The sequence below is a fragment of the Carya illinoinensis genome, chromosome 3, assembly GCF_018687715.1.
Source record: "Carya illinoinensis cultivar Pawnee chromosome 3, C.illinoinensisPawnee_v1, whole genome shotgun sequence".
Taxonomy (NCBI): domain Eukaryota; kingdom Viridiplantae; phylum Streptophyta; class Magnoliopsida; order Fagales; family Juglandaceae; genus Carya; species Carya illinoinensis.
The window spans coordinates 5,935,314-5,959,344 of NC_056754.1; the positions used below are offsets into that span (position 1 = coordinate 5,935,314).

General features: G+C 36.0%; 4 protein-coding genes across 11 annotated transcripts; all 4 read left to right on the top strand.

Annotated features, from left to right (window-relative positions):
* The first annotated feature begins 890 nt into the window (after positions 1–890).
* Positions 891–6,213, top strand: LOC122302845 (putative lipid phosphate phosphatase 3, chloroplastic). Of its 4 annotated transcripts, XM_043114281.1 has the most exons (10): positions 999–1,285; positions 1,490–1,596; positions 2,094–2,186; positions 3,276–3,497; positions 3,616–3,703; positions 3,848–3,957; positions 4,068–4,158; positions 4,272–4,460; positions 4,561–4,620; positions 5,739–6,213. In XM_043114281.1, the coding sequence occupies exons 4-10, from the start codon at positions 3,282–3,284 to the stop codon at positions 5,945–5,947; spliced, it is 963 nt and encodes a 320-aa protein (XP_042970215.1). In that variant the 5' UTR covers positions 999–1,285; positions 1,490–1,596; positions 2,094–2,186; positions 3,276–3,281; the 3' UTR covers positions 5,948–6,213. The 4 variants fall into 4 exon arrangements, with proteins under 4 accessions (XP_042970216.1, XP_042970215.1, XP_042970213.1 ...); XM_043114282.1 differs by lacking the exons at positions 999–1,285; positions 1,490–1,596 and adding an exon at positions 891–992; XM_043114279.1 differs by lacking the exon at positions 1,490–1,596.
* Positions 6,214–8,482: 2,269 nt separating this feature from the next.
* LOC122302846 (agamous-like MADS-box protein AGL82) lies at positions 8,483–9,608 on the top strand. Its single transcript, XM_043114284.1, has one exon. The coding sequence runs from the start codon at positions 8,491–8,493 to the stop codon at positions 9,484–9,486; it is 996 nt and encodes a 331-aa protein (XP_042970218.1). The 5' UTR covers positions 8,483–8,490; the 3' UTR covers positions 9,487–9,608.
* Positions 9,609–13,256: 3,648 nt separating this feature from the next.
* On the top strand, positions 13,257–13,673 carry LOC122302461. Its single transcript, XM_043113743.1, has one exon. The coding sequence runs from the start codon at positions 13,257–13,259 to the stop codon at positions 13,671–13,673; it is 417 nt and encodes a 138-aa protein (XP_042969677.1).
* Positions 13,674–15,943: 2,270 nt separating this feature from the next.
* Positions 15,944–18,407, top strand: LOC122302847 (zinc finger CCCH domain-containing protein 14). Of its 5 annotated transcripts, none has more exons than XM_043114286.1 (3): positions 15,944–16,091; positions 16,631–17,486; positions 17,643–18,407. In XM_043114286.1, exons 2-3 carry the CDS (start codon positions 16,692–16,694, stop codon positions 17,946–17,948), a joined length of 1,101 nt encoding a protein of 366 aa, XP_042970220.1. In that variant the 5' UTR covers positions 15,944–16,091; positions 16,631–16,691; the 3' UTR covers positions 17,949–18,407. The 5 variants fall into 5 exon arrangements, with proteins under 5 accessions (XP_042970220.1, XP_042970221.1, XP_042970222.1 ...); XM_043114287.1 differs by having other exon boundaries at positions 15,945–16,091; positions 16,740–17,486; XM_043114288.1 differs by having other exon boundaries at positions 15,968–16,294; positions 16,740–17,486.
* The last annotated feature ends 5,624 nt before the right edge of the window (positions 18,408–24,031 follow it).

Genomic DNA, 24,031 nt, shown 5'->3' on the forward strand with positions numbered 1-24,031 from the left:
TAAAAAAAACCCTCACTTATGGTAGATAAATATTGTGGGAACAAATAGATCATCTGAAGGAAAATTATCCATATATCAAACTTGAAAAAATAAAAAAATACAACCCAAAACCTAACCATCTTAGAAAAACCCAAAAACCAACCAAAAAAAAAAAACAAAGGAAGAATTATTTCCTCCTCAAATATGGCAAACTATTTTGTCAAGTAAGAAAACCTTTAGCCATCTATGGAAGGTCCAAAGTAGAAGAATAGATAACATTACTCCCTTTAGCACCAAACTTCGCCAAAACATCTGTAACAACATTGCACTCCTTATAAATATACTAACAAGAGAAAGAAATTGAGTTAAGATACTCCATGATCTCTTCCTAGAAATCTTACAGGTACCACAAACTACATCTATGATTATTAATCTAATCAACTCATATCATGCTAGAATGCACCATTAAGGGCACACGGAAATGAAAAATACAATAAAAATTTTATATGTAATTATTTTTATATATTTTTTATACATTTTACTAATATAATTAACTATATTATTTTTTTTAATATAAAATTTTCTTGGCAGCCCACCACTACCAAATTTTTATCCTATATCGCTTGAGTTTGACTCTTATTTTGATGTCTCATGTATTTAATATTTTTTTATTTTTTAACTTAATGATTAAAAAAATAATTTTTAGTATATTAATTTTTTTAAAAATATAGATATAAATAAAAAGCTAAATTTATACAAATAACATGTCAACAGTTATTACCAAACGGCAGGCTAACATCACTCTAAAATAAATAAATAAATAAATGGCCAGCATCTGTTTACTTTTAATATGATATAAATCTAATATATTTCCGCAGAACGTGCCGATCATCAAGCTTTTACACGTAGCCCCGCACACGCGCACACAAAATCACGGTCTCTCTCCATCTCTCACACGCGCGGACCGTGCAAGAATCTATTTTCAATTTCGCTGCCAAAATCAAAGCTTTCAGGTGATGAATGAAGCCCTTTGCTTTTCGTATTCTCTTGTCTAGATGTCACACTTCTTGTTTATCCTAATTCTACTCTATGTGGAGGAGACTCTTTGTTTGTATTCGTCTTGTCCTTTCCTACCAGTCCATCACGAAGCTTCCTGTGGCTATTTCTACTTCCCCTCAAGTATAATCTGACATGGTGACACCCAATAAACTCCGTTGCCAACTGCATTATTTTTGTATGGTTTTGGTTTGTTAGAGCAATGCCTTGGTGGGATTTGGGATCTCTTTCTTGGTTTAGGATCTTTCGGGTAAGATTTTTTATGCTTTTTAAAAATTTCTAGCGACAATGGGTGTTTTGGCTCGTCTTCCCGGATTATTTAAGCCGATGCCTTTGGGCTTGTTTTGTACCTTTGGTTTGATATGCTGGATTTTTTAGTTGTAGTTTATAGATTATATGGATTATTGCACAACTATTTTGGGCTTATGTATCGGGAGCTGAATTTGCTATGCAGGTGCTAGTTAATTTGGGGATGAAATATTTCGAGGGCTAGTCCCGTATGATTTTTCACAACACATTCGTGTTTATTTATATGCATAGCCCTACTCCCAGTAACTTCGGGTTCGTCACTGACGCTCTTTCCGCCATTCAATGTTATTCAAAGCCTCATAGAGCTTCCTTTGCGTTCTGGTGCATTCGGTTAATGTCTCCATAGTTTTTAATCTGGAAATATGATAAAGAATCTTGTTAGGCTTTCGGATTTTAACTTGCTAGATTAATTTGGATCATCATGGAGGATGATTACCTGTGCCTTCTTAACTGCAATGGTGTTTTGTAGATCAAGAATCAACGGTTTGCAGTTTAAATAGCCAGATACAAAGTAAAAAAGCTTTGAGATAACTTAAGATGCACTTACTCATTCTTCGACCCATAAACTCACTCAGAGGTTTAATTTCGTTTTCTGGTTGAACCAGTTATTATTTAAAGTTATGTAGTTAGCATACATATGCTACGTTCTTAGCTCCAGTAAGCTCCCATACAATGCAACGTTCTTAGCTAGGTGAATATTCCATGTACATGGCATTTCTTTTAAATATTGACTTGTTGGGATTATCTAGGATGTATTAAGCAAGAGGTCAGAGATTTCTGTGGTTACTAGTGGTTGGTTTTCGCCCGATGACTTTCCATTGATAGAACAGAAGAATAAAGAGGTACTTAATTATCTTTCCTAACTATTCATTTGAATTAGCTTGAGTTATTATTTGGCTAACAGAATTTGAATCTGCACCTTTTATGTGGAGTTTTGTTCAGTTCAGCAACTAGTGGAACTTTTTGTTCCCTGATTATAGTTAATTGATGTAGGGTTCTTCTTCGTTGGTTTACTTTCTTGAATATTGATGCTTCATGCCATCCTCGTGGCTATGTAGTTTCTTGTGACTGATTAGTGTTATTAATATTATTATTTTCAACAGATAACTTTTTCAAGGTACAGTACTGATTACCCGACTTGTTTATAGTTGTCTTGATAATTCTAGCCATCCTGAAGGAATCATCTCCGAATTCTATGACAAGCATGTAAATGGCCTTTTCTTGTTATGTCTTCGTTGTAATAGAGTATCAAGTGTTCTAAAGTTCTTGCATTAAGATAACATCTTTCATAGTAGGTGTCAATTCGCTATATGAAATTGAAGCATCTTCTCAATCACTGAATTTTGTATCAAAGTTTGTTGTTTTTCTTCATTTGTAGTTTTCTCTTGCATTTGATGTTTATGTAATGATGATATGCTTATAAGTGATTTTTTATGTACCGCTCATTTGCATTCTGTCTTTATATTGTTGCCAATAGTCACTGTCACTGCAGCTTTAGATAGCAGCTGTATCTTATGATGGTTCATCATTGGTGCCATGGAGATCTGACCAAAGCACTTCTTGAGCTACTTACACTGTTTAGCTAGGGATATATATGTTGTAATGATTCCTGTCTATAATTTTTTATGTCTGCGTTTTACAGAGTCAAATCATATTGTTTTGGGCTGCAATACTCTATTGTCTTTCTTCTGAGATACTGAAGATATCAGAATCTGATAGGTTTTCCCGATAATTGTTGAAGTATATGTGAAAGACAAGATAAAAATATGTGAAAGAGCATTTGATTTGGAGTTGCCTCTTGTTTGGGGCTGTCTCTGTGTCACTACTATTCTCACCATAGACTTGACGTATCATTGCTGTGTTCCATCAGGAATTTCTAACACTCTGAAATCAAATAATTCCAATTCTCATTGTGGTTACATGTATAACAGGAAAGAATGAGGGAAGTTCAGCTTGGTTCACATACTGTCAAGTCCCATGGACTCACAGTTGCAAGGACACATTTGCATGACTGGCTAATACTTGTGCTTCTTATGCTGATTGAGATCATCCTATATACAATCCATCCATTTTATCGCTTTGTTGGGAAGGATATGATGAATGACCTCAAGTATCCCTTTAAAAGCAATACAGTACCAGTTTGGGCTGTACCTGTAAGTGTTCCTACATGATTGTGGTATAGATGTAACCCTAGGATTGTAACTTGTAAGTACATTTTTAGAGTGATGAAACCGATGAGAAGGCTCTTTGTTCTGTTTTTTGGATGATTAGGTCTATTCAGTTCTGTTGCCAATTGTGATTTTTCTTGTCGTCTATTTCCGGAGAAGAGATGTCTATGATCTTCATCATGCCATACTAGGTGATAAATCTTATGCCTCCCTATTGGGTTATCTGGTAAAAACTCTTGGTGTGCAATTAACTGAAGAAAAATCTATTGGACAATTTTTTTATGGAAGTATATTGAGACAGTTTGATGATTTGAAAAAGTATTTGTTATGTGCAGGTCTCTTGTTCTCTGTTTTAGTCACAGCAGTTATTACAGATGCTATAAAAAATGCTGTTGGTAGACCTCGGCCAGACTTCTTTTGGCGTTGTTTTCCTGATGGAAAGGATGTATGTCTCTTACAGTTCCTTTGCACTTCCTTCTAAGGGAGCAGGGTGTCTATTATGTTTGTTTATATCATGCCATTGATAATGGCAGTTGATAACCAGTTTCTTTTCAGGTTTATGATATGTTGGGAAACGTTATATGCCACGGTGACAAAAATGTCATAAAGGAAGGACATAAAAGTTTTCCCAGTGGGCATACTTCGTGTAAGCTGCACTGTACTTCATTTGTTCTTCTATATTGCCACTCAATGAATATATTTGTTTTGCTACATCTTTTGGAAGAATTATTAGGTTTGAGGAACTCTTTATTCTGGCAGGGTCCTTTGCTGGTCTAGGTTTTCTGTCACTCTACTTATCCGGGAAAATAAAAGTATTTGACCGCAGAGGCCATATTGCAAAATTATGTATCATCTTTTTTCCTTTACTTTTTGCAACACTTGTTGGCATTTCACGGGTGGATGACTACTGGCACCACTGGCAGGATGTATTTGCTGGGGGTCTCTTAGGTTAGTGCTACTTTAACCCGTCCTTTAGGCAATTGCAACTGCTTAGCAATCTTATTTTATGTTTATCTTTATTAATTACTAGGATAACACTTTTTTGTAGGGCTCACAGTGGCTACGTTTTGCTATTTGCAGTTCTTTGCACCCCCATATCATCCTGAAGGTATGCTTCCAGGCTAATCCCTTGTGCTGTTTTATATATTTGGAGACAATATTTCCTAAAATTGTATTGGAAGGCTCCATTGCTATTTTAGATGATGATTATACTGATCCATACCATTTCCTAAAATGATTAATGGCGATGTTTCTTGTATAATATAATGGTCAGCATTAAATTCACAAGGTGATTGCATTTCTCCAACAGCATTTTCTTCATTTTTTTCCTATATTGAAAGAAAAAATGGGCTGTTGTGCAATTTCTGCTACTAAATGAGCGAGGAAAACTATACTTTTATATGCTCTTTGTGTGGTCTCTTCTCAAGAGCCAAGAAAAGCATTGCTTGTCTATGTGCATGGATTAGGAAGCTTGAAATGGACTTGGTAAGACACCAGAAACAAGTGATGGACGGGACAAGAAGAATTATATTATATCCCTTGTCCTCGACTATCAGGGGCCCTTGTTCCCTTTGGTTGTACAAACTAATGTTTAAATCATTGTCTACAGTATAAATGTACGCTGTTCATAAAATTTTGTTACCAAGGGAACATGCACATACTGGTGTTACCTTCAGAATGGCCATTGATTGCATTACCTATAAATCGAATTCATGGAACCTGGTATAACTTTGGAGAGTCTTTCAAGGTTAGCCTGACAACCTTGGGTATTTTGTGCTAGATTGGTTTGACCTTGGCTCTTAGGTGGGTGGGATGAAACCGAACAATTGATTCAGTACTTTAGTGAAAAAGATGCTTTCATCAAGAGTCAAGATAACCTTTTGGACAGAAGTGCATATAGCAGCTTGACTGTGTACTAGGAGTAATTAGGAAAAAGTTATAAAAAGCTTCAGATGAACTAGAAATGTATTCTTTACTTCCATTATTGGACATTACCTATTAAAAAAAAAAAAACTTCCATTATTGGACATGATTGTCCACTAGGTGACTAAAATTGGCTTGTCTGGTGCATATTTCATTGCCATGCCAACTATCAGATATGACTGGTGGTGGTTGAAATTCATAGCCAGTTGAAAGATGGCCTTAACCATGGATATATCAATTTTTCATTTTCTTTTCTTCTAAATTGGACGCTTTATAATAACTGAGTGCACTTACTGTTTGTAGGTTGGGGGCCTTATGCATATTTTCGGGTGTTGGAGGAGTTGCATGGAAGAACACAAGCAACCAATGCCGTCAATGCAGGCAATATGCAGGCCATGGAGGCGCAGGTTGACAACAAACAAGATGAAAGAAGCATCCACGGGTGTATCGGTATATCCCTGGCACACAATTATAGTTCAAAATTGGAAGAAATCAAATCTGGCAGGACATAGTGCTGTATATATTTTGCGACACGGTCCAATCTCAGCACCATTTACTTCATCTACATTTATGTGTACGCATATGCGCACTAGACGATAGGTTGCCTCTACTTGTCCAAGTAAATTTTGAAACTTTCGAATGCGGTTTTTATGTACAATATAAAGCCGAAGTGTAGCTTGAAAATGATGCAAACTTTGATCCTCTTCAAAGCTTGATTTATGATTCAATTTGTTGTAGGTTTGTAAAACACTCTTATAAAGCTTACGGTTTGAGTGAATTCTGTTGTCACCCTCTGAATTAAAAGAGGACTATATGTATATATACTCCGAACCAGTACAGGTTTCATTCGTATCCACGAAAAAGGAGTTGATCAGAAGGGTGGGGGAAAGGGCGCCAAACAAATATACGATACACCAACAGGGAAAAAACAATAATAATAATAAAAAATAAAAAAATAAATCAAACCCATAAAAATATATTGTGCAGTTATGGGAATCCTTCAAAGATTAATTATTTTCGTAAGCTTCCTCAAAAATTAGTTATTGATAGGAGAAATACTGGGAAAAGGAAGTCTCAACAAAGAATCCCATATAACATACGCATATGGAACTACAGGCAGGAGGAGCATCATCACCGATTCGAGATGACCATCAAAATCCGCAATCATTGGAAGAGAACAAAAGCGCCCCAATCAATGCATAATCTCCTACTATCACGGCAAATAGCTCGTCTGAGCTAGGGCTGTAAACTTGAGAGTGGACTTTAAAATAGAGTAGGTTAAGCCGATCGAATGGCATTGAAACTTATTTGACCTCTGCACTATACTTTATAAGAAACCCTGATTTAGTGGTGTTGATTTATAATTTCTACATGATTTTGCAGAGGGTTCCGATTATGATCCGTGTCAATCAAGATTTGGTATCGAACAACGTAATCATTATGAAGGATTTTAGAGAAATAAACCAATTATTGAGTCGTGGAATCCAAGATTGCAATATTGCAATTATTACGATAGATCTCAAGAATAAAGATTGACAATTACCTAGCTAGAAACACACCTCACCGTCCTTTTTAAATATGAAAGCTCATGGAGAATTCCATTATTATCTCTGTATCCGTTAGATGTAAGAAAGAGTTGGCCACAAAACCATTAAGCTTACGGTACTTTCTTATTTTATTATGCTCTTCTTTATATAGCAAAATCTATATTTTCACTGTATTTGCCATTAAAGCTTCGCTTTGTGTTTGCTTTACTCGTTACACTAGAGTCTCTCCTAAATGATTCCTAGGAGAGGTCAAAATTATTTTTCCCCACTTATATGGACTAGCTGTATATATACATGCAAGTATTTAAACTTGAAGGATTGACATGACGACTCTTCAAGTAAATTAACCAGAGTAAGGAGACGGAGTAACAGAGAGGTAGGCAGAGGCTGTGATGAGATTTGTATTTGTGTGAGTTGTGATTAATCGTTTTTATTGATTATTATTATTATTATTATTATTATTATTATTATTATTATTATTATCTACAACCTTGTCCAAATTTACATTGGGTCAGTCTTTCAATTCTTCTTTAGTCGGCAGAAAAAGAGATCGATCGCTTTTAGAGCATCTTTAATGGATGATGTAAAATACAATTACTTGTCAAATATGAAGAAATTTGGTGGAAAGTCATGTCAAACAGATGTTGTATTTGATCTGTATTTAACAACATATTACAGTAAACCCGATAGATCTAGAGTAAACTCCTTTTTTTTTTCCATGCCGACCTTTACCCTTATTTCATTTCAGTCCCTCTCTTTTAGAGCACACTTTTCCACTGAGTTGAAATAGATTGTTGACTTTGGGAAGTTGGCTATTCTTTTATCAAGTACAAGTTGAAGCAAGTTTTCTAATAAGATGTTGTCTACAGTTTAATATGGGTCCGTCCAGCATGATGCTCTTTTTAATTATCATTTAGTAGTACGGGTTATATCATTAAACTGTACCAAATTACCAATATACATGCCTGTTATATTGAATTATATGTTCTTGTATATGGGTGATATTGCAAATATCAAAAGCTATGAAGATGTTATTGTTAGTTAGAGGAAATATTTGAAATGAATAAAAAAATATTTAAATGACAGAGAAAAAATATATCATGTATGGTATATTGTAAAAATTAATTTATCAAATTATAAAAAAAAAAAAATTGGTGATATATTTTAAAGAATATGCTAAACTGTCCATTGAGAGTGCTCTTAGAACTATGAATTTTACTGCCAAGTAGATAAATTGGTCGGGCGATGGCGTTGAGGTTTCTGGGTTCATAGATCCTGAAAAAGAATTCAAATATTGGAGGTGGTTTTGTTGTATTTCTTACTGGATATATATTCCTGTATCTGTATTGACTACATAGGGCTTAGGGTTCACGAGTTTGTTAGTAAAAACACAAAATTGCACTTAATGATCAATTTTTTTTTTTTTTTTTTTTAACTTTAATCCAGATTCTTCACCTAAACACATCTTCATTTTGTTTGTTTAGAAAATGGGTCGTGGAAAACTCACAATGGAACTCATAAAGAGGGAGAAATCTCGTATCACAACTTTCCAGAAGAGAAAGAAGGGTCTAATGAAGAAGGCTTATGAATTCTCCACCCTTTGCGGCGGTGATACTTGCATGATCATCTATGGTCCTAAATCCGGTGAGCGGGAACTCGAACTTGGCACCTGGCCCCAAGACCGTGCCGAAGTTGATCGCATTATCAACAGGTATAAGACCGATAGCACGCACAAACGTGCAAGGGGAGCCTTTGATTTGTCGGACTTTTTCGTAGACAGGAACAAGAGGGTTGAAGTTGAGATTAAAAGAATGCGCAAGAATATTCTCAAGGCAAAGTACCCAACATGGGATGATCGTATCAAGCTTTTGACAGAGGATCAATTAAGGTTGCTTCTTGACGTCATGGACGCAAAGATTGAAGGTGTAGGACTGAGGATTAACATGATGAAAGGGAATCAGAACATGATGGAGAAAGCAACAACATCAAGGTTAATGGTTGCAGGTGGCCATGGCCCTCAGCCTGAAGTAATCAGAAGTCATTTTAATAACATGCAAGTCTTGTATCAAGACCAGATGTCTAAATCTCCTTTTAATCCACTTGAAACTCAATGGACCCCCCAATTCCAAATTGATCATCAGGGATCTCAGATGCTAATTCCATTTGATCCGAGTCTTGGGGATAAATCGTTCATGAAGCTGCTACATGATACTCAAGATCATTGGACCCAACTCGACGCCGGGTCTGCCAGCCAATTAATTCATGCTCCCCTGAATGATCTTTATAACTACAACATGATGTCCGGGGTTTTGGACAACATGATCTTGAACAATCCTGGCGACCCGATGAACTACAATGATCTAATCACCAGACAATTGACGCCACATGATCATATGCAATGCCCGACAATGGCAAATCTTAATTACTCTCATGTGCATAACTTTCAAGTGAACGAGTTATATGATATTCATGAGTTCGATATGAAGAACAAGCTTTTGATATGAAGAATAAACGTTAGACTTGACCTTGGGATCTTCAAGTTTAGTACTGCTTGATCTATCTTTGGCCTGAATGCACTAATTTGACCTTTGTAATTCTTACCGTATCGTTGTTCAGGATTTAAACTGGGTCGTGACTTTTCTTCTATATTCTTGTGTAGACAAATAAATACATATGATTGCAAAATTCTAAGATCCTCTCTATCTTTGATTTTCTCTAGTGATTATGACGTTGAAATTTGAATGGTCTTTTCTTAGTTTTTACTAATTTTCAGCTCTCGTATTGTATTCGTGATCTTATGTAATCCTCAGCTTACATATCATCGTTAGGGTTTCACCAAAATTTAAGATTCCAATAGATTTTTAGTTCCAAATGTCACGGGCTATTCGAACACAACTGGTAGCATTTAATTAGTCAATATTTTGACTTGTAAAATGCCAACATAGATATTAGTAAAGGAAATCTGTTAGTCTTTGCATGAATTGTCTGTTTCAAGCTTCTTGAAAGGGACATGCCCGGACAATATTTGTGACAAAGTCAGTGAGCAAACTAATCAGCTTGAGACAGCAATTAAGGTGCTAAGGTTGGATGGTTGGTGCACGAAAAGCGGTCGTGATAATAATAGTGTTCAACGACATGCAGGGTCTGTCATGTAGAATGTTGATCAATTTCGTTACAAGGTTGGGAAGTATGTTATTTTTCAATAGTTTCATTGTTGACCATGATCTCTTTCTCATGATTATATTTAAATGCCCGATTATTCTTTAATCGATGCATCATGTCAATTTCTGCACTGTTTTACCAATGACCAGATTTTGAAATTTGAAACCGGAAATACTAATCAAACCTCGCATCATGCATATATAGGAGGATTCATATTTCAATGCCTTTCGCAAGTACTGATGTCAGAAAAGCTACCAAAAATTCAAATATTGATAATGGCTAATCCAAAAAGAAACAAAATTTCTAGTCATTCAACGAACACAAAATCAACACAAAGAAAAAAGCGATTTTGTAATCATCTCAATACAAAATTGATCTCTTGTTTGAATCCGAGGAGCTCTGCTTGGATATATACGACTCTAAGGAGTCCAAACTAAGACCCAATCCAAACCCCTGACCGTATCCAAAACCCACACCAACACCACAACCGATTCCAACCCCAAAAACCAGCTGCAGATGGTTCCACGGCCAGCCCCCATAGCCAATCCCTCCAACCAACCCAAAACCCATTCCAGCACCACACCCTATCCCTACACCTCCTCCAGGCCCTAGCAATTGTACTACTCCCTCTGCCTTCTTGTCGTTGTTGTTGCGAAGAAATTTAGCCACCGGAAATTGCTTCTTCTCATTCTTCTTCTTGCTGCTGCCATTGCCCTTCCAGTTCCAGAAGGAGTCGGAATCAGGAGCATGGCTGCGTTTGGAGTTAGATAGCATGGATGCGAGAAGTCAAAAGGAGGCCGGTAAAGATGATAGCTAAATTTGCCGGACGGGTTGGTCCAATAATCCAACAGTTGGCTGTTGGGGTTGGATCCTTACTCCTTATCTCTGATCTCAGTTAGTATGGAATCTGGATATGGGAGTGTGTGGCCTCCCACGTCTTCACGTCCCATCTTGTTTGTTTACTTTACTATAAAATTCTTCTTTTTTTCATTTTTACTCTTTAAATTTGGATTAAAATTTTTAAAACCCTTCTTATATAATCTAGAAAAAAAATAAACTCAATCAATTAACATAATCATGTAATTTAATTAAAAATAAATTCATTTTATAAAAATTAACCTTCATTTTCTCTTTGAGTCAATTTTTTTAAAATTAAATTTATTTTGAATTAATTTAGATGATTATATTGGTTAATTGAATTTTTTTTTAGATTATATATTAGGATCATATTTTGAAATTTTTAATCTAAATTTAAATAACAAAAGAAAAAAAATAACAAAAGTATAAAATAATAATAAATGAGATGAAGGAACCATTATGGTCACCAAATTCTTTCATTGTCGTCGTTTTGGTCCCGTTTACGATAATTCTTATAGAGCTTACCATAATTCACATGTAAGTAGGTTGGATCGGCGTTAGAACTTAGGCCTAGAATAGGTATCAATTCAGTTATCTATTCTTTTTCATTGAAATAGACATACACAGTATTAAATACATCAATAATGCTTAGAAAAGTTTTGCTCATCATCTTCATACTATATACTATATATAATTTTTTTTATCAAATATATAGTATATAAATGATGAGTAGAAAAACTCGATTAGTTTAAAAAAAATAAAACTAAACAAAATTTAAATAATAAAAATATATGTGGTGCTTGAGATGATAAGTAATAAAACTTACTTGCTAAAACCAATTATGAAATATCTCGATGATGGTCACTAATTTTTTACTTAATAATTAAATAAGTATTTATTAATAATTTTATAATTTTTTTTAATATTTAAAAATATAAAAAAAAAATGTATGAAAAAAAGCGATTACAACTCTCGTGGTGGGTGCAAGTCTAAATACGTACGTACACTTATGAAATTCACTCTTTTCAAAAATTTTATAGAAACAAGATTAATTAATTACTGTAAGATTTTTATAATGTATATATATATATTTAAAAAAAAAAACTTAATCATCCTATTCGATAGAATATATAATCTTTTTCAAGTAATTTATTTTTTTATTTAAAAGAATAGTTCCTTAAAATTAAATATAAAACAGAACAAATTTCTCTCGGACCGAGGCAAGTGGAAACAAAGAACTCAAATTGTCACCGATCGTATCAGATAGCTTTGACAAAAGGTTTAAGGCTGCCCCCACAAAACTTATGTGCTAGCCGCAAGATAGGTGTTGGTGCCCTTCAATTATTTATGCTGGGGGTCGAAGTCTTTTCCACATATGCATGGCACCCACGTTGAGAAGCATAATGACTTGGGTGTAGCCGTTTAATTAATCCAAGCGGCAACTACAATCAAACTTTAATTTTCTACGCTAGCTAGGCTGCCGCACACACCAACCACAGCCATTCAACAACCGCAATCAATGTGACAAGTTATGTTCCTAGTCATTCGTATACTAATACAAGTCCTTGCAAATAAGGGGTGTCTAATTAAGGAGGGAGACTTTTTACCATTTTCTGCACAAATATTTTTATAAGGAAAAGATAAATAAAAATAACTTGTAGATCTCTAAATTTTTAAAGGTTGGTTCAAAAGGCATCTGAACATTCATTGGCCAGCAAATTAAGCAATGCATGTCAAAATCAAGCCCGTACAAAAGCCTATGACAAAGACTTCATGTAAAACCTCGTGACTTTTATGTTGCTTGATCTGTGTTTAACCATCTAGATGGCTGTTCTTTTCTGCGCGCATGCGTCATTCCCGGAAACATTCAACTGAGCTTGTAGACTTTAGACGGTTTTTTAGCTGCGATGATTCGAGAAACAGTAATCTTTTATTAAACTATGTATGTGATAAGGTGAATATAGAGATGCAGGTCGTTTTCCTTTTTCTTGCATGGAATGTGCGTTTATATAGGATGGGCCAATTCTCCACTCTGAAAGCCAATTACTTGTCAAACCGGTTTTATTGACGTGACGGCTCTCAACCTTCGTTTCACATCATGCATTAATGATTAAAAAAAAATTTGTTGCCTACTGATTTTGAATGGCTCCCCACCCTCTCATTAATATATATGAGACTGATCCCCATTGCTTTGCCATATTCAAGCTCTCTCTCTCTCTCTCTCTCTCTCTCTCTCTCTCTCTCTCTCTCTCAAATGGAGTTAATTCCTAAACCGATTCAGGGTACCTTAAAGAGGTGCTGGAGAAGACAACGATACCAAAGACTTCATGATTCAAAAACGAGCCGAAAGAACTTAAAGATCACGAGGCTTGGAGATAGAGGCGCCCCACGTAGAGGTTGGAGAATCAGAGCAATTCCGAAGCTGCGGTGGAAGATAGGCTCGCCTTTCAAGCTTTGGAGCATGCTAAAGAATACTTATATCAACATGATGGTTAACTTGGCCGGCAACGTAGGGTATTTGAATACTGCCAACGTCTTCGGAGCAAAACGAATTCCAAAGGGTCGCCGCCAAGGTCCCTCAGTTTACACCGTTGAAGAAGTTGAGAACAGGCTGATCTTCGAGATTTATAAAGTCTTGCAAGCTTCTCGTGAAGTAAACACTGTCACATAGACTCAGAGGATCTATCATTGTCTGTTTTCTTTTCTTCGTTCTTCGTTCTTTGTTCTCTCCCCCGAGCTCCCCCTCTTCCTTTTTTAAGGATATGTTGACAAGTGAAAATATAGTCGGAACATGATCGTGTAATGTTGTTTTCTTCATAAATATATCCTTTTCTTTTGTAAAGGTTGTCTTTTTTTTTTTCCATCTCAAGTACTTTTGTTGAAAGAAGCCTTACTGATCGGTGACATATCTATATGCATAAGCTCCCATATTGTTGAAATTTGGAGGCACAGAAAAAATATGAGATTCGAATTTCTCTAATTGAACAGAGACAGAAAATTCAGCTCCAGTATGTTATAAAATGGGGAGATCGAGGAAGACTTTTGTTTGTCATTACACCATATATAATTCATGAGTTCTAAAATCAGAATCTTTTTCTTTTGGTAATTAAAACTTTATCGTAGAAATACAACGTGAAACATGTGAAATCCATGAAAATAAGGGATCCTGTTTAAATGTTTATAATTAATTGATGGCTCCATCCTGAGTAAAACACCTTTTGATAGATAACTACTTCCACACAAGAAAACACAAAAGTACTGTGTTCGGAATACTGAATAACCACTAATTAGAAATCATAACAGTAGTCATTGCCCTAAAAAACAAAATCTTCCTTTGGGTCGCAATATATATAAGAAGAGTTTTGTGGTTGGTCAATAAATTAGAGCACATAACTCGTTGTGAAATTTATTATATTAATAAAAAAAAACTAAAACATCAATATATATGGGATTCACTTCAATAGTATTTTGGTGTATAAAAATAGGTTTTATCTTCGATAAAATTTGAATATAATTAAGAAGTATTTCATCTCATCCGATCATTACAATCTTTTTAAATTTGTATACAAAATATAATAAACAATTTAAATAATAATATTATTAAAAAATAATATTTTATTCAATTTTCAATTTTCATCTCATTTCCATTCTCAATGAAATATTTGCTTGGTTAGAAAAAATAAATTAGAGCTCATATATAACAGTAGTAATTGCCCTAAAAAAGAAAACCTTCCTTTGGGTCGCAATAATAAGAGTATTGCAACTTGTAAGTTTGGTGTGTCACATATAACTTGTCCTGAAATTTATTATAATAATAAAATTAAAAAAAAAAAACTAAAACTTCAATATTTTTTATTATTAGGGGACCCACTTCAATAGTATTTGAGTATATAAAAAAACGGGTTTTATCTTCTATCAATACTTAGTAAACCTCAAACAAAACAAAAAAAAAAAAAGACTTAGTAAACCACGTCCTAATTTACACCCTTGAGTAGAAAGTTTGACACATCACTTTTCTATTGAATAATAAAATATACTTACACCATATTACAACCAGGTCTGAGTAGGAAAAAAAAAAAAAAAGATTTTTTTAATAATTGTAGAGCTGAAAGAAAGCTCGCCCAGCCTCAGGGAATTTGGAGCCGAACTCTACCGAATAAATAAGGCCCATATTGGCAGAGGAGCATCACAGAGCTAGTTTGATAAGGCTGCGGACTTTGTAAGCGCTACTGGGCCAAGGTCCAAGCTCATCGGTGTGGGACACCCAATTTTGAAGAAATGCAAAGACGTCAAAAAGCACTAAAATTATACTCTCTTTTTTTTGGGTATGTTGTTACTGCGGGAATTATGTCAATCCACGATCAAATCTATATATAGAAGTTAGAAAGCAATTTGAAGCTGGAGAAAAAGGGAAAATGACAGTCGTCGAGTAGAAGGACCTCAAGCCAGACTGTGCATGCAGTCTTAGGATAGAGCCAAATTTGATTTGCGTTCAGTGTCAGCAATCGAAGCAAAACCCAAGAACAAAAAAACAGAAACATTGGTTGTTGGTTATGTAACAAAAGGAAGATAGAGACAGAGAAACACCAAATGTATAACAATTCAAGTTGAATTTGAGGTAAGGTGGTGACACCAAAAGGGGGCCATAGAGTTAGTTAAAGTTGTAATAAAGAAGCAAGAAGGCCGATCCCCTATGCCTCTCTATCCATAGCTTATTATAATGATTCTTCACAACCAACCTTAATTACTTGTCATTTACGTGTACACACACACATATATATTTATATTTATATTTATTTTTAAAAGAGAAAAGAAAGCACGTCTTAGTAATCCAGCTCATGAATCAAAAGACTTGAATGCAACGCCAACATACCCTTTGGACCAAACACTCTTTCTTCAACTCTAACCCATCACGCTCCTTTTTATATATATACACACACAAATTCCTAATTCATTCTTAAGGCTTTCTTGACCTTCACATATTCTCTCTCTCTCTGGAATGGCTATTGTCTCTTAACGGTTTTCGGCCTAGTTTGGTCGGTTTGTTTGGAGGGAACCGAATTAAGTTGTTTCTGATAATTAATATCAGGTACTTTTCACGCTAACTTTGCATTTTTGGACCACACTCGTCTCCGTCCAATTTTTTCAATCCTCTGAACTAACAAACACCTACGCCCCATCTCTCCCGCCTATCGCTTAATAATTAGTATTTCTTTATTAGCTTCGATTCTCTCTCTCTCTCTCTCTCTCTCTCTCTCTCTCTCGTTTCGGTTATGTATTGCCGTGGTTCAGGTTGCATGTATTCTACTCTTTAATCTCATACGATGTTTTCTTCTTCTTCTTCATTTACTTTGCGATTTTGATTGTCGATGCCACTGTTTGATTTAGTTTTGTACTGGTTTTATGTAATGCTTTTTATCCAGTATTATTTTTTAAGTCACTCAGTTGCCATAATCGGAATGTGCTCTTTTGCAATAATATTTTGCGGCTTATTTCTGCTTCTAAATCACGTCTAGGTTAATTATCCAGTCTTACTATTTGGATTCTTGCACTGCTGATCATAACTCTCTCTTGATGTGTTTATGAAAAAGTGTTATGATTCATATCATTTTCTTATTGAACATGCAGGCTTTGGTTGTGGCCTTATCTTCTTGTTAGTTACAATTCATTTTACAACTTGTTCCTCTTGATGTTTTCTGAGAATATATATATATATATATATTTTTTTCTCGGGAAGATTCAGGCTCAAATGGACAAGGACATGTCTCCTCCATCAAACACCAGCACCATCACGGAATTAACGTCTTCACCGATCGCATCTCATGACAGTATTCCACCACCTCCTCCCTCATCATCCCCCGACAACACTGCTCGCTTCGATTATCTCCTCAAGAACCAAAACTTCGGCACCGACTTCGCCTCACTGTATCGCTCCATTTTCCCTCCAAAATCGACCTCCATTTCACTCAGCCCCTCCACGTGCTGCTCCTCCATTAACGACGACCTTAACTCTGACACCATTGCCACTCAGCAACGCCTTAACCAGGCCCGCCTCATCCTCCAGTACCAAGAACTGAATAGTCACTACGAACTCTGCTGCTCTCGTCTACTCGACCTCATTGCCGAGGCCGACTTGCTCCGCCAAGAGAATGCCCACCTCCGCATCGTCAACACCGAGTTGCTGAAGCTCCTCTCCTCACAGGTCTCCTTCCACAACCTCCTGCTGTCCTCCTCTACCGACCCGGACCGTTCTTTCCTCCACGAATTCCGCCGCCTCTCCACCGAAGATGAAGACAGTGCTTCCACCACCAGTACCAATCGGTTCGATAGGCCGAGCTCTGAACGCTTCTCGCTCCCCAAGAGCATCTCCGTTCGGTCCAATGGCTTCACCAAGTCAAGCAACCTCCCTGCTGAGACTCACGATAGCACCCCGACTCGCTGCTTCACTCGGCCACGTGTCCCGAATCAACTTGCCTCCGGATCGGTGGGTTCGATCAAAACCTTAATTTTTCTTTCCTTTTTAACAAATTTTGAATTATTGAAGATTAGACGCGTCAAATAGTTTGCTTTTTAATGCATCCATTCGATAGCTTTCATGCTGTGAGGTAAATGTTTTGATGACGGTGTGCCGCGGTTGCAGCAAAAGGTGTATTTATCGGGGAAGAGGGTGGAGGATCAGGAGGCGATGGAGTTGGAGGTGTACAATCAAGGGATGTTCAAGACGGAGCTTTGCAACAAGTGGCAAGAGACCGGCACGTGTCCCTACGGGGACCACTGCCAGTTCGCCCACGGGATAACGGAGCTCCGTCCGGTGATCAGGCACCCGCGCTACAAGACGGAGGTTTGCAGGATGGTGGTGGCCGGCGGTATGTGTCCCTACGGCCACAGGTGCCACTTCCGCCACTCTCTCTCCGAGCAAGAGAAGTTGTTGTTGACCCCGCGTTGATACGAGAGTATTACTTGCCACCGGCCGCGGGTGTTTTGGGAGGCGTTCGTACAGAGCACTAAATGCTGTTTTGGGGTTGTACAGAATCATAGATGTCTTAACACTGATAAGAATAATTAAAGATGATAATTAATTGATGATAAGATTCACGACCGTACGTACGTGATAAAATAAAATAAAAAATAAAATAAACCAAAATTGATAAATGAAATAAAAGGTTTTAATATTGTTGGATAATATTTGTGTGATGAGGATAAAGCTAAGTTGTGTACGTGGTGGCGTAAAGAAAATAATTTGTAATTGGATTTAGTTTTGTAACTTGTTGTACAAGTGTAGTTGTAGATGTTTATGTATACTTTACGCCATCTATTTTGGTGGAGTGCATGTAACTAACATGGCTAACAACCAAACTTGATTTTGTAATGTCATGGACTCATGATCATGATATTTGTTACCTGATGCTGATGGTGCGCAATTTTTCATTGAGTAACAGTACTACTGCATGATCCATCTCTTCCTCTTTGTTTCTCCTGCAGGCCTCTAGCTAGATCTCTATGTTTCTTTGTTAGCAACGTACCACATGTTTGGGCATGTGTTGTTTGTGTATAATCCTATGTACCCTGTTGTAGGCGTTACATTTTGTGGTTGATAACTTAAATAAATCTCATTTTCTTTTTCCACATTAATGATGGACGAATTCTGGAGCTTGCCTCACAGTCACGGTACTTAATTCACGCATGGCTTGGCTGTTCGCAAACTGAAGAGGCGACAGTACTACTGCAGCGTCTCATCATGTCATCGCCAGGGCCATTAATTTGGCACCATGACCTCATTGAATATATATATTACTTCTTAAATTTTGTAGTTAGCTAGGGAAACCCATATCTACGTATATACGTTGGATTTCAGGAAGTGACTAATCATAAACGCACGTACGTGTTTGCTTTTTAAAATAATGTCTTTCAAGAAATTTGGTGGAATTGATCGAACGGGAAAAGACTAGTACTGCGGAGAAAAAAAAAAAAAAAATCTGAACGAGCTGATCAGTCTTGTCCCGTTGCATCACTGCATCATCCTAGCTCTGATGATCGACGTCTGTGTTAGTACAGCAAAGTTTATATATCACATCTTAGAGCATCCGCATCGGTCTCACCAATACGATACGTAAGTTTAAAATAATCAATATTTTAACTATTTATCATCTGTAATGACCAAGTCAAATTTTAAAAGTTTAACATAAATTATACAGTAATTGCAAGCTGCTCGCCAATTTCAAAAGTTTAACATAAACTGTACAGTAATTGTAAGCTGCTCGCCAACATTGGCGAGCTACTGTACCAAGTTCATGCATTAATTTATAATTTTTTTTCACCTGCAACCTCCCCTTTCTCTCGGATTCGCGCTTTTTGTGTTACTCGTTTTTTTTTTTTCTTTTTCTCCACGCCGAAGCTCTGTCGCATGGAATTGTTTTTATTTTCAGTAATTGGAGAACCTCAAAACAGAGTAGAATATTGTGCTCTCGCACGTTGCACAACCGTAAGCCGTTGCACCTCCACATCGCCTCAGAAGATGCCGCCGAGTACTTAACCAATGAGCTCTGTTATTAGGAAAGAAAAACAAGGCTGCCAACCGGAGCCTCGCTTACTCCGCTGCACCTCCAAATCGCCTCAGAAGATGCCGTCGAGTATTACACATCAGCCACACAAACGGCCGCGTCTCACAGTGAGGTTCTTCCCTTCAACGCCGTGCGATCTGTTTTCCAAATTCATCTCCGTTCTCTCTCTGATGATCACTCTATCTCTCTCTCAGTCACGGGGCCATGCAGATCGATGGCATTTTCTTCTGGCGCAGCTGACCTTCGTCGAGCCACTTGTGGGCCGCCCAGCTCCATTGCTTGCCTCTGTCTCTATTTTCGTTTTCGTTTTCATTTCTATTTTCGCATGCCTCCGTTGAGCCATTTGCATAAACCGGTATTTTGTATTGTATAGCCAAATTATTATTTAAATATATAAATATTATATTATTATTTTTACTTCAAAATAACTAGTTCAATGTGATAGACTTAGCTAAAAGTTTTGGTTATAGCTAAAATTTGCAATTCTAACCAAAATTTGGACTTGCCAATGCTCTTAGATTTCCATGAAACTTTACACTGATCTAATTGATCTCCTCGAAATGTCGGTATATCTGATCCGCCATGGTGTGACCATGCTGGAAAATTTCTTGTATCCCAATGACATATTATTTATTACATATTTTTTTTATTATCAAATAGTTATAAATATCCTACATTATATATAATAAAATAATAATAAAATGATAATGTGATGCATAACATTACTCCATAATATATAACATCAAAAATTATAAAATTATCGGAGGTAGAGGCAAACCATGAATAAGTAAAATGGATATCGGGCCATCGGTTGAGATAGATGCATTATATCTTCCTAAATTTGCGGATATTAGAACCCATGGGACGATGTGTCTCTCAATTTCATTCTCTAAGAATATTAGTAGTGGAGTCTATAAAATTAAAATTTTACTAAAATTTAGTTAAGATGTATAACAAAATAAAATAATAGACTCAATAAATAAACAATAATTATAGTCCAAAATTATAGGATAGTGCTACTGCCACCGCTAGGGGCTCCTATTGGGAGCTCCCGCTAGGCCAAAATTTTTTTTCTATTTTTATTTTTTTTTCACATCATTTTTTTAATGTTTTTAAATATTTAAAAAAATATAAAAAAATCATAATAATATTAAACAATTTTTACTTAATCATTAAGAAAAAAAAATTGAGAGCGATAACTCCCAACGGAAGATCTAGCATTTTCCAAAATTATAACACTGGCCAGTCGGCTGGGTAAATATTATTTTAGACTGAATAATTCATCTTCCAGTTGTCTGCTACTCTCCCTCGCAGGAAGAAAAAATGAAAAAAAAACTACAAACGTATGAGCTTCAATCCCACGCCAGGATGAAGCTTATAGTACACATTCTGAATTTGTTTGATGTTGACAATGAAAAACTTTTAATATCTATTTTATAAACTTTTTTTTTAAAGGTATTTGATGTCAACAAAAGCAGGGTTTGAACAAGAGAAAACCTTCCCGCAGGCACGCCCTATCTTCTAATAAAAACGGCACCCACTAAAATTTCGCCACGTAAGCATTCTATTTGAAAATCATGTACCTGCGTTATACCCAATCTCCCGATTGTTGGACTTCCCCCCTTCCCTCTGTCATTTCGTCTTTCTCTCTCGCCCATTTGCTCTCTCAGAAGAGAGATAATGTGCCCTAGCCCTGCTACCGAACCCGTTTCCTCCCTCCCTCTCTCATATTCTCTTTCCCCCATTTGCTTTATCTCAGGAGCAAATTATGTGCCCTAACCGTGCCACCGAACCCCATTATTTGGTCTCTCTCTCGCATTCAGTTCAAAAATATCTATTTGAAAACCAAATCTCAAAATTAATTTCATTTTTACCTCTAATTAATTAATCATTCTCACTACAACCATTCAAAAAAATCACTCTGAAAACCCAAATCTGAATAGCTGTAATTTTGTGCGAAGACTTACCATGTGCGGGTTGTGAAGGGTGCGACAGTGCTGAAGTTTGGGCGGGCTGGAGGTCTACGACGGAATAGAAGGCTGTGCGGGGCAGTCTCGCCAGTCTGGTTTGCAAGGGAGTTTCGCCGTTACACCGGAATAGCAGACTATTCCTTGTGCAGTTTTGCCGGACTCGAATCGCCGGTCTGGAGTGCAAACGAGTTTCGACTTTACACCGGAATAGATGGTTGTGTGGGGTTGCAGTTTTGCCGGAAAATAATCGCCGGTCGAGAGTGCAAGGGAGGGCTGTGCGGCGGCGCTAATATTTGAGTATAGACGGGAGGGAAATGGACTGGTTTCGGCTCCATTTGTTTTAATTTTCCAATCGTGTGTGATGCGGTTCATGTGTACTAAATGTGGATGGCTGACGTGTCACTTTGTTATTTGCTGCCGTTTATTGAGGGAGAACGGCGTGACCGCCTAGAAGAGTTTCTGTTTTAACAAATGTGTTGTTTGCTTAGAAATAAAAAAAGAAGTTAATGTATAATTTATAATAACAAATAAGTATTTAAATTATAATTAAAATTAAAATAAATAAAAATTTTAATAATATAATGATAGATTTATTGAATCTATTATTTAATGTTGTGAAAAGTAACTAATTAAAATTTATAAAAATAAATTTTTTAATTTAATTTTAATAACAATTTATTGAGGCTCTAATCCAGCTGTAATATAAACTAAAAATATCCCAACCCCACCCCACCCCACCCCACCCCACCCCAACTTTTATTTTAGTGGGTCAAGAGTAAGATACCCTTTGATAGTATTTTTGCAGTGACAAATCAATGGAAAGCAAAAGTGCAGCAGCTGATGAAGGATCAGAGGGCCACTTGAAGCAGGGAGATCAGTAGTACCGGCAGAATATATGGCTGTTAAAAACCCCCTTCTCATAATAGAATGGATATTTGTCAGCGTGCGTGCCTTATTATTGACACCCACCGAGGATGGTGGTTGTGGGAGAGGATGACCATCATTGTGTTATTTATTTATTTTTTTATTCATTTTTTTCATATTCTTAAATATTTAAAAATAAAAAACACAGTATTTATTAAAAAAAATATACTTACTTAATCATTAAATTAAAAAAACATAAAAAATTAAAAAAAATTATTGGAGAAATACTTAATGAGAACCCAATCATATTTCTCGTAAAGATGTGAACAGACTCTGCAGCAAAGATGTTTTCTTCTAATACTTTCGAGTTTTATTCCCTTTTGTCTAATGGCTTTTACTTTCTTTATTTATTTTTTCTGTTGATCTTTGGATCAGTACAAAATAAATGTTTGGCCCTTACAGGACTAATAATAGACTCAATAAAATTATATTTTGATCAAAATTTATTCAGGTTGTATAAAAATTCACTGTAATAGACTCAATAAAGCTATAATATTTTTAATTTTGATCATTTTTATTGGCCAAATCCGACCAGACCAAGTTGCTGTCCAAATATTATTTTAGCGTAAAAATTTTCTCTTTCTCGCGTACTATTCGTATCACTCGATCCACAACTCATGAAAGTTATAATTTTCTCAAAAGCACGATCGCATTTCGCCTAAATCCCACGATCTCACACCGTCATAATCTCCCACGATCCATTTCACAACTTCTCTCCGTCAAGTTGTGTGCAAGTCCATTGAAGTCATTTTTCTCTGCAACTTCTCTTCATTGACTTCTCTGCAATTTCTTCTCGGTTGAGTTCTTCCTCTAATAAGAATCTCATTAGCAACTTTGAGGTTATGGTCTGATTAGTTTGCAGGGTGGGGTGGTGATGGTCCGATTGGTTTGCCGGGTTTAGGACTTGGGAGCAAACATAAGAACCTAGCTGAAATCTTTCAGGTGTCTTGCTTTTTTTGCCTGTATTGAAATTTGTTTTAACTGCCTTTGTTGGTGAGATCCTTGTTCTTGTGTGGTATTGAGCTGTTAAAGTATTCTTCCCTCTTGGATCATCTCATGTAGTGACATTTAATATTGTTTCTCCTCTATATTAATTAAAAAAATATGACCCTTGTAGAAAAAGATCATTAGACAATTTTATCTATTCAAATAATATGACATTAGAAAATTAATGTGTACTTTTTTAATAATAAATAAATATTTAAATTACAATTAAATTTAAAATAAATGAAAATATAAATATTTTAATAGAATAACGATAGATTTAAAAAGTTTGTCATTTAGAATTATTAAAAAGTGACTAACTAAATTAAACTTTATTAAGTCTACTGTTAGTACTCTGATAAATGAGATTTTGTTGAACTTTGAAATTACCAGTAAATTACGCCTTGCCGACTGGTACTTTTCCCATGACTTTCATGGAATTGTCCTTGTAAGTATTGACAAATAGAAGTAGGTTGATTTTTACGTATTTGATGCGTACATGAACGAATTTGTAAATACAAATTTTCAACAATAAATTATTAAATGTATTTTAACTTTTAAGTACTCTCATCTCAAATTCAAAATTCTCG